General features: G+C 39.1%; 1 protein-coding gene across 3 annotated transcripts; it reads left to right on the top strand.

Annotated features, from left to right (window-relative positions):
- Positions 1-2,408: 2,408 nt before the first annotated feature.
- Positions 2,409-10,398, top strand: LOC104448035 (GATA transcription factor 18). 3 transcript variants are annotated; one of them, XM_010061807.3, is made up of 11 exons: positions 2,409-2,992; positions 3,875-3,961; positions 4,038-4,171; positions 4,452-4,562; positions 4,734-4,848; positions 5,558-5,617; positions 5,788-5,853; positions 5,932-6,018; positions 8,007-8,087; positions 9,869-9,952; positions 10,040-10,398. In XM_010061807.3, the coding sequence occupies exons 1-10, from the start codon at positions 2,687-2,689 to the stop codon at positions 9,947-9,949; spliced, it is 1,128 nt and encodes a 375-aa protein (XP_010060109.2). In that variant the 5' UTR covers positions 2,409-2,686; the 3' UTR covers positions 9,950-9,952; positions 10,040-10,398. The 3 variants fall into 3 exon arrangements, with proteins under 3 accessions (XP_010060109.2, XP_010060108.2, XP_010060110.2); XM_010061806.3 differs by having other exon boundaries at positions 2,416-2,992; positions 5,923-6,018; XM_010061808.3 differs by having other exon boundaries at positions 2,419-2,992; positions 5,923-6,018; positions 9,884-9,952.
- The last annotated feature ends 412 nt before the right edge of the window (positions 10,399-10,810 follow it).

Below are 10,810 nucleotides of genomic sequence, written 5' to 3'. Positions count from 1 at the left end.
GACCTCGCCAAATTTGGGGAGGTCGAGCCTCTAGCGAGGGCCTCGCGAGGGCTCGAGTCTTGCCAGTGGTGGCAAGTCGCTAAAGGCCTTGTTAGGATTTATAAATTATTTTATTTCTTTTAATTTTTAATACTTTTATTATATTTTTCTTTTTTATTTTTCTTTTCTCTTCTTCCTCTTATAGCTGGTTGCTAGCCACCGTTGCAACTATGCAAGATTCGATGAGCTTGTTGGAGGCTCGCTTGGCCAAGGCTAGCCTCAGACTCGCTCAGCCACGGTGTGGCTCAAGCCGACGAGCCTCGTGTGGCTCAATGTTGTGGGGGTTGGCAACGTTCTGGTGAGGTCGCTAGCCAAAAGGAAGAAGAAGAAAGGGGAAGATGAGAACAGAGAAGAGAATAAAAGAGGAGAAAAAAAAAAAAAAACAAGAACTAATTCTAAAAATTGTCCCTAGAAACATAAACTATTTTTTTCTACTTTTTGATTATATTCCAAATCTATTCCTGGGAACAAAAAAATATTTTTTTGTTTCCGTGAATAAATATTTTACCAAACAAATTCTTGTTCTTTTTCGTTCCAAAAAATAAAATAACAAAAATAGTTGTTTCGGGGATGGTTACAAATGGGACCTAAAAGATTCTTGTAAAAAGATATTGATATTTTCTTTTGCCGCAAGGCACATGTAAACATTGTTAAATATCTCGAGATTTTGTTAATAAGACTCGATCGGATTGAAGGATGTAGATTGGTTTGCTAAATCGAATATATTTGAAATGGATAGTAATAATCTTGGGTTAGAATTTTCTTTTCTTGAATGCCCCACCAAATCGCGTGAATTTTCTTTTCTGTTGGAGAAAATTATTCAGGATTTCCATACATGAGATTTACCCCGTAGATTGTAAAGTATCCAACACCTACCACACAAGGGTTCTTTGTTCTTCAGGCCACTCTCAAAGGGCAGCCCCCGGAGGTAAAAACATACAAATATGACTTTGGTTGAAAGACTTGAGTGTATGAGTTATTGTAACATGGATTCTTCAACTATTATGAATTATTTGTTGCTGGTTTTCTCTATGTAGTAAATATCGACAATCAGACCAAACTACGTAAATCTTTTGTGGCCTTAACTGTTCCTTATTTATTTTTCAGTGATTTCACATTGATTTAATTTGCAAGAACCAATGTTTTTCACAATCATTTTACAATGGTTATAGTGCATATTGAAATGATATATATTTTTCTTTCTTTTTAATTAACACGTGTTGTCATAGCACCACCACCACAAAGTTGATCAAAATGTTAGTTTGCTAAACTAGTTATGTTAAAATGATGTAGCACATTTTGTCCTTTCATATCGCAAACTCTAAAATTTAAATGGTAAATGTGATATGGGTGTATCAAAATAGAGTTTTTGGTGGTAAAAAAATAAGTTTAGACTAAATTTGTTACGAGTGTACTGGTTTGAGGTTTTTTTGTGGTATTAAGCCATTGAAAAATACAATTCAAAATAACACATAATAATCTTTTCTTATTCATTTGGTGGCATCGGATCTCACCTATATGGCTCCATAAACTGTTCACCTTCTCGATTAATTGTAGAACAAAATGAATTATGCCCCACTAGTGGTCCGTCCACTCTTTTATTATGAGGCACTTCGATAACAAAGGTGGCGACAGGCTTGCCGTCATGGTTTATTAGCTCATTTCCCAACATTCGTAATAGGTATGTCATTCTTATAGGAACGCCAATCAAAGAGGATTTTTTAAGCTCGAAACCCTTATATATCAGCCTTCTATCAAGAACAAATAGACAATGGACAAGAGCCACCAAAAACCACAAAACTATGTCTACTATAACACATTTGTCTTGAATTTTTGGTATAGCATCAAAAACCCCAAACTCATACATATATGATATATTTTCCCTCCATCAAAATTTCCTCAATGAGATCTATCAAAAATTTGCGTACATTAACATCGGAAAGCAAATGTTGTTGACACGATGCTCACGTGGCTTAAATGAAAAAATAAAAAGAAGAAGAAGAAGGGAAAATTGTCCAAAATGTCCTCAAAGTATTGCATAGTAGCCTATTTAATCTCAAATCTTTTAATTGTACCAATTCAGTATTGAATTTTTAGTTGTGTCAATTCAATCATAAACCTTTTAATAATTTGTTAATCTTTTTTGGTAGCATTTTCTTTAGGTACCGTCTCGAGCGCACCACCAGTACTCGTGCCAGTACAAAAGTGCACATTCCCACTTTTTGGAGTGACGAATCACAAAATAAAGGCAAAAAATGTTGAGAAAAAGAAGAAGATAAAAGATAAAAGGAATGTCTCTTTTTCTTTTTGCCCCCTTCTCTCGAATTTTACTCCAAAGAGGCCCTTCGAGGAAACATCGGGTCGCTCCCCTCGCCCGCCCCCTTTCCACTTTCAGGCGCCTCTCGATTTCGGACCCTTTCGCCCCGCAAAATCAATCGACCCCCAAAAAAAAAAATCGAACAAAAAAATTTAGGGTTTATCAGTCCGGTCGATGCCTGCTCAATGGAACAGTCTTCGCTCCTGAGCTGCTCCGACGTCCGTTCCCGGCTCGGGCTCCGCCGTCGCCGCCGCCGTTGTCGGTAGGGTTTTTCCCTCTCCTGCTCTCTTCCCCCCCCGGGCCGGTCTTCCGTCTTTCGCTTCCGGCGGGATGGCGAGCGCGGACCCGGAGCATCTGCAGGCGCGCGGGCCGACGAGGGCCGAGGACGACGACGACGACGACGAGCTCGAGAACGGCGGCGGCGGCGGCGGCGGAACCGATGACTTTGCCGACGAAGTGGAGGAGGCCGGTCGGGGTTATGTGGATTCCGTGGGGGACTACGAGCACCGGCGTCGTCGCGGTAGTAGCGCTGGTGTTGGTGCGGGAGGAGGTGGGGTGGCGCCTTCGAGGACGAGCGAGCTCACGCTCTCTTTCGAAGGGGAAGTGTACGTGTTCCCTGATGTTTCGCATGAAAAGGTACGTGCTTTGTGGGGAAGTGAGTAGTTGCGAGTGAGCTGATGGTGTGGTTTGGTGCTGGCTTTTGGCTCGAATTGTGTTTTATCTTGTTCATTCTCGTTGGATGTAAGGCTCAGGACGTTTGCAGTTGGGTAAAATGATTATTCAGTTGGGTTTTGAGACCAATGAGCTTGCAGCTCTTTAGCACTTCTGGTCAAGTAATGGGTCAATGCTGAAGTTAGTTGAAATTCTAGGCGTTCTGCTTTTCTTTTTTCTTTTTTCAAAATGGAAAAAATTATGTTTTTTGAGTTCGATAATTCTCAAGTTACACGAAGCAGTTAAAGGTTCTGCTTACATCCGATATGCAGGTAGATTGAAGGTATTTAGGTTTTCCTTTTTTGAGGGGCATATATGCTTGTTTTGCTGGAAGGACCATAAATGTGCAGTGTTCCGAAATGGGATTGTTTTGGGCCCTCTGTTTAGCAGTTTTTTTCTTCTTCTTTTTTTACATTTGAAGGTTCTAAGTTTTGTGCTTAGGAAAGAGATGAGAAAGCATGCATTTGTAGTGAGTATGCATTATATGGTATTGTATGCCACTAGCTTTTTTTGATAGTTATTGATGTGGATCGTAAAAAGCACCTAGAGAACTTGTGTTTTTATCTTTTTCCAGCATTTCAACATTGTTAATTGTGAGTCAGATGAGATACAACTCTTGGCAAACAATATCGTTTGAACGATAATTTCTGAATGTTATTTGAGAGGCTTTGCCTTTGTAATTTGTCAGCTTATTCTTTTACAACAATCTGCAACTATCATTCTTGTCACTGCATTTAGAAACCTATTCTGTGCATGTTACCCATCATGCAATGGATATCCATGAATTTTTTGCAATTTGTTTGCCAGGTGCAGGCAGTGCTTTTGCTTCTAGGAGGACGTGATATACCAACTGCTGTGCCTACATTTGAAGTTCCTTATGCTCAAAGTACTATGGTATGCAGATGGTTATTTTCCGAGCACTTACAGTTTCTTATGTGTAAATTTATAATGAGTTATCTCCATGCATTAGGATGTGGTTGACATGTCAAAGCGGTCTAATCTTTCCAGAAGAATAGCCTCTCTGGTTAGGTTTCGGGAGAAGCGCAAGGAGAGATGTTTTGACAAGAAGATTAGGTATACTGTGCGAAAAGAGGTTGCCCAGAGGTTAGATCAATTTTTCCCTTGTTGGCAGTTATTCCATCTTTGTCAAAGATGCTAAGTTGGTGATTTTCGTTCAGAAATATTTTTGAACCAAAAATGGAGCGTAGGAGTGATTCCAGAATGTTAGCCTTCATCAATTGTTTTGCATGACGCAAAATATAACGGGATTATAAAATGATAGCGTGTTAATGTGGCACTTCTCATGCTTGTCATTAATGGGCTTTGCTCCACCGTAAACTTGGTGTCGATTTGATTCATTCTCCTCTCATCATCATGCAACCAGGATGCATCGGAAAAATGGGCAGTTTGCTTCAATAAAAGAAGGTTCAGGTGCTGGTAGTTTGGATTTAGCTCAAAGTTGTCACCAGGATGGTACTCCCCCTCCTGAAACTGTGTGAGTCCCTCATTTGCTTTGGCATTGTCAATGTGAGCATTGGAAAATATATGTCTGTGATTCTATTTTGTCTGCTATTTATTGTCTATGGCACATACACCCATCTCTCTCTCTCTCAGGCTGAGACTTGACATTCATTTTATGTGATTGTTTCTTTGGTTGATGTTTCAGTGCCCGAAGATGTCAACACTGTGGTGTTAGTGAAAATGCAACTCCTGCTATGCGTCGTGGACCAGCTGGACCAAGGACTTTATGTAATGCCTGTGGTTTAATGTGGGCGAATAAGGTTCCTGACATCGGAATTTAGGTTTCAAAGCTATGATTGTGCCTGCATTTCTTGTGATAGCTCCTAGAGATTGTACTGGGTAGCCTTTCTTGTTAAGTGAAACATGCTACCATTGTGCTTTCATTTTACCTTCTCGTGGACTCCATCCGTTCTTGAGATACGTGCTTTAAACATGAAGCTGCTAATAAAGAGGGCTACTGTTGGAAGGATTAAGATTAGCTTTTGCTTTTAATGTGATGGTATTCAATGTGCCAAATGGAATACAACAAATAGAATACAACATGCTTACCAATCATGAATGTGACATAGGTGTACTTATCTCTATTTACTGTTGCATGTAGTGTAGGCGCATAAATTCCTGAAGAAAGTTACTTGTGTGATAGGTGCATCAACATTTTCTATATTCACGTTGTAGAACAATGTCATTGGTCAAGTGGGTGTTGTTATTTAAGTCTAAGTTTTGGTTCATGTAAGATGACATATTATAAGGAATGAGAAGTGTTTTATGTAAAAATATTTTATAGTCTACTCTTGTCATTTCACTATACGATGATAATTAATTTTTCTCATAGTGTTCTATAGTCTACTAGTTTTGTAGCAAACTTGTTGAGTGCATATATTGTTTTTGAAGCAATGTATAATATTGATTTTCATTGAGCTCACTGATTTTATGAGAATATAGATTCAATTCCCTTTTGTGAACCTACAGGGAACATTGAGGGATCTCAGCAAGGGAGGAAGAAATCTTTCTCTAGACCAAACTGAATTGGTACATACCATTAGATTTTGCTTAGCCAGGTTATGATGCATCAGTTTGTTGGCACTTTGTCAAACATTGTTAAATATGATTTCGTATGCATACTCAGTTTGCTGCACCCTAATTACAATAGTTTAATTCTATGGAAAATAGATGAAAACGTCATTTTTACCTATCCACAGGGAACCCCAGATGTCAAGCCTTTGATTATCGATGGTCAACATTTCTCTAGCAATAAGGATGATCTTGTGAGTTTCATTCAAACTACTCAAAGTCAATTAGAAGCTTTTTAGCTTTTTTGACTCTTTCAATAATAGTCCATGCAGGGAATTTCTGGAGAGACTTCTACGTCTGACATTAAAAGATTATCTGATCCTTCAATCAACCCCGGTGGTGAAGTAGACAATCAAATGGTGCTCACTTTTTTCCATTTTAATTAGTCACATACTGCTCTTACTTGTTGATCTGCTGAACTGGAGGATTCAAATCACCAGTTCTTTGGTGATTAGAATGATGGAAACCAATTGATGCATGTCCATTACTTAGCGGAGTGTTTCTTTTACAAATGATTTTTCTGATTTTAAGGATGTGTTTTCTCTTATAGTTGTTTCCCATTTCAGTTGCTGCTATGTGCGGTTATATTGATTTGTTGAGAGTCCATAGAAGCTCTCTTATTCAATTAGAATTAGATCCAAGAGCATTATCTTAATGTAGGGTAGATGAGGAGAGTTAAGAAAAAAGCAAGTAGTAAGAAAAGGCTCTTTTCCAGTTGAACACTGCATTTGGACACCAGGACAGGGTTAAAGATTGGAGAGGATAAGATGAAATGAGAAATGCCTCCCCGGCATGCCCCCAGGGGGGGAGGATAAGGAGTGGAACGTTGGATATCTCAGCAGATATTGTAATAAAACTAACAATAAAAAATTCAATAAATTACTGTATATGGGGTTGGGGGCCTTGGGAATCTGGACGGCTGAGAGAGAGAGAGAGAGAGAGAGAGAGAGAGAGCAATCTGTTTCGGTGGTCAGGGACTACCATGACAAAGAGAGACATGAGCTCGGAGTCGGATCTGGATTTGGTTCTTGGTTGCGAGGGTGACCACCTAAGATTGGTCTCAAGAGCTGGCGCAATGGTCGACCCCCCACGAATGCACAGAGAGGGAGGGAGGGAGAGGGTCCGGAGGGTGGGGTCGAGAGGCTCAAATCCCAGGTGATTACTACAATTAAGGGGGAGGGGGAGGGGGAGGGAGCAAGAGAGAGAGATAGAGAGGGTCCGGAAGGTGGGGGTTGAGAGACTCAAATCTCAGATGATTACTACAATGATGGTTGCCTGAGTTGTGTGATCACTGTGATGGGGTCACCCGAGGGGTGTGACCAATGTGCAGTGATCACCAATGACACCAACAACGGCGGTGCGGTTGGTGTCACCGCCGTTGTTGGTGTCATGTACGGCAGATGGAAATCTGTTTCCTTGTTTTTTTTTTTCAGCGCTTACTCTCATGCGGGTGGGATAGAATTATCCCACTTCTAGCCCCCGGAGAAGTTATCAGGGATTTTATTCAGACTTATCTGGGGTCTCCAAATGCCAGATAGTATAACTTTTATCCTATCCTGTGTTTCTATTGCAAATCCATGTGCTGTCAAAAGTTAGGTTGAAGAATTATAGATGGAACAAGCTGTAATCTTGTTATAATATGAAGTAATGGCCTTTCTACATTTTCTTGGGCATCTTGTTACTGAAAATGGGGAACAGAGTTAGAAAAAGAAATTTGGAGTTACATATGATAAATTCTCTATCTTTTGGGAAAAAAGTCGGATGCTACACTACATGGTGTTAGAACTTTTTAGCCATTCTTTATGACAGGAAACTGCTTCATCTTTATTATTCATAATGTAACAGCTATCCCTCTGCCTGATTCATTTGTGATGGATTGATTTGGGGCTTGGGCTGCATTTTTGAACTCATAATCAGTGTTTGATGATCATTTTTAGCATGGTGCTTGGTTTTTATCCATTAATTGATATAGTAAATTAGATACCAATAACAAAAACTTGACATGCAATTGGATGAAAAATGGCGAGTTTGATGGAAGAAATTTGTTATCTTCTTAGCTTTAATGATCATACACTGATGTTGAGATACAGATTTTACGTTCAATGGCATGGGTTTGATATCCTTTTTAACTTGAATAACTAACTTTGTCTGCTCATGTGTGCTGTATCTGCTCTGGTCTTCTCCAAAAAGAGTTACTAGTCAAAAGGATTTCTTTGCAATTTAAATTCTTTTGGTCTAATAAAAAGGTGTTGCCTTTCTAGGGAACACTGACAGATTGTTCTATTCTCAATTCTCTCGTCTGTCTCTTTCTCTCTGTCCATACCTCAACAGCACCTTTTCTGCGCAGGACTTTCATGGAACTGCTGCTGATCTGACAAGCACGTTGCCCATGAATATCATGCATTCTTCAGCTGATGATGATGAGCAGGTACTCAACCATAATAATATTCGAGATGTCCATCTGTCCTTTACTGTCCTTTAACTTTTAGTGTTTCTATAATCCCAGAAGCTCCTCTCTCCTATATTGTATAAAAGGGGAATAGATATGATTAAGGAAGTCCTAATACGCACATCTCTTGGAGCCTTCATCTTCAAGAGCTTCTCAGGCAAACTGCAAGTTTCATTCAATTCCATTATTATCTATACAGATATTCATATAACCATACAGCTGGGTTGTGGATTTGGCTTTCCTTTGCTTTGATAGAGAGACATATATATTCATTAAGAAGCTTGTCTATGTAAGTTATGTATAGTTACTAAACCTTGTAAAGCCTGTAGTGATGGATAATTGAAAAAAGCTCAAACTTAGAGGTAATTAAGGATTGATAGGGAGACTTACTGTTGCCGGTACATTTCTTCTTTTTAAATTTGCATCTATACAGGCTTTTAATTCACTAATTGAGACACTTTGATCTGTAAAGCTGGGCAAAGAAGCAGTAGAACCTCATAGCTACCAGTCTCTGGGAGTCTGGGTGTTCCTTTTAATCTACATTCCTAAGATGAATTTGGTTTGACTCACTGACGCAGAGCTTATCATGGTCTTCACTGAAAGGTTAGAGAAAGAAGCTCTGAGTGTTCATCTTCAGAGGGCCACACCAAAACCTTCAACATATCCGAGAAAAAGTTAGCACTTAGTTGTCATCAGTGGAATCTGATAAACAATCAATTCACACTTGCACCTCATGCACCCTATAGCTTCGTTTCATTTATACCCAGTCATGATTCAGATCATTGATAGCCTTCAATAAAACTGTCTCCAACTTATTGCCTTCCACATGCTCCATTGATAACAAAGAGAAACTTATGATGAACTTGGTTGCGGAGACCTTACCTTTCTATTTTCTTTCTCAATTGACAGATATTGGTTGGAAATAGCTTCTAGTGTATTTGGTCCTTTTTCTGAAACTAGGGAATAATTGTTTAAGAGCTAGTCAGTAGCATGTATTATGTGATGATCTATATAATTTAAATATAGGAAGATCCTCCTTGCTGATTTCCTAGACAGCATTGCTTTCCCCGTGCATGTCCATGAGGATATCGACAAGTATTGGTTTTCAAGAGAAAGCTAGCTTTGGATATCAAGGATACTATTGAGCATCATTTAAGGTATATAGGCATGCCCTGTGGCAATATGATGCTCTGGTGATAACATCAGACTCGGGAAACGTTGAGGAGTTATGGATAGAAACTCTTTTGAAAAACCTTCAAAATATGGATGTCAAGGAAGATGGGAATGACGGTACAAGACTGGAAGAAAATACGTTACTCAGGGCATAAATGTAGTTCATGCTTTGTTGCTTCCATGAGGTTACATAGTGACATGTTTTGCACATAGTGTTTTGTTTTTTTTTTCTCCTTTTTGGATCTATTAACGCTGTTTAATGATTAAGAAGAATCGAGACAAGCTCCCAACCTTCTTGCAAGGTCTCTGTTCGATTTTTGAATTCCCCTTTATCTTGTTCTCTGTTTCATTTGGAAAATGCGAGGAACTGAAACATCTAGATGAAAGAAGAGAAAAGGCCAAGCCATTTTGTAAAAAGAAGTTCATTGAACTTTGAGCAGTTTTCCCTGTACAGAATAAAATCAGTCGAGCACTTCAATCTTCAGTTCTATGACTGCAGTTAATAGCTGTCAATTGTTTCACACAGTCTTAGCCTTTCGCCTTTGGTTGCAGCAAATTGACAGTGATTGTTTTTCTTATTTTGTAAGGTGTTTGAATTGCAGGGAACTCTGGTTGAGCTCGCTAATCCATCAGATACAGACATCGATATTCCTGCTAACTTTGATTAGAAGGTAATGTGCTACCATGAGATTGTCAAAGAAATCGGTATTAACAGAGCTTAATAGCTTGCTTTGGATTAATTTTCCTGGTGGTTGCAGCTTAAAGTTACCTTGTCTTTGTAAAAGAATGGTGAATCCTAGAAGCTGTGCTTGTGACCACCATGCCATCAAATCTTGTGAGCTGAGGGTGATACTCTTGTTAACTCTAGCCATGATTAATTTTAAACCTATTGTATGTATGAAAACTAAGATAGCGTGAGTGCATCCTACCAGCCTATTCTCTGTAATTTGCCTTTCAGGGCTGTTGTTAAGGCATGTGTTAGTATTTGTGATTAACATAGCTTGACATTGACATGTGCTGCATGGGTAGTAGCTCTCTTGAGGGATCCCCCAATGTAAATCTAAAGAAGAAGCAGCACTTCGGTAATCAATATCAAGGTTCATTCATCTTAAGATCATTTTGTTATTGCTTCTGATTCAGCCATGTGAATAAGTACCAGAGATGTCTCTTAATTTCAGCTTCTGGCTTAGTTCTTTTGCTGCTATTTTGGACAACCATACAATTATTGTTGCCCTTCAGTCATGCTAAAGCAGTTCTACAAGGGGATCTAATAATTATGGGGAGTAACATTCTGTTGAAATTTAGATTGCGCGGAAGCAGGGTTTTGATGTTAATGATAGTTTGTGTTTTGATGTGTGCAAGTGGATGTGTGTATGGTCTAGTTGATGTTGAGGAGTGAACAAGGGTAGGATACTGCTGAGGAATATAGGCAAGGTTTATGGGACAAGTATAGTTTAATTAGTTGATGGAGATGGTATTACATAGTTGGAGTTGGTGGTGGAGGAGCTACATGATATGGAGTTTATTTT

The sequence above is a fragment of the Eucalyptus grandis genome, chromosome 6 (assembly GCF_016545825.1).
Source record: "Eucalyptus grandis isolate ANBG69807.140 chromosome 6, ASM1654582v1, whole genome shotgun sequence".
In the NCBI taxonomy this organism is placed as follows: Eukaryota; Viridiplantae; Streptophyta; class Magnoliopsida; order Myrtales; family Myrtaceae; genus Eucalyptus; species Eucalyptus grandis.
This window is presented reverse-complemented; position numbering and strand designations above follow the sequence as displayed.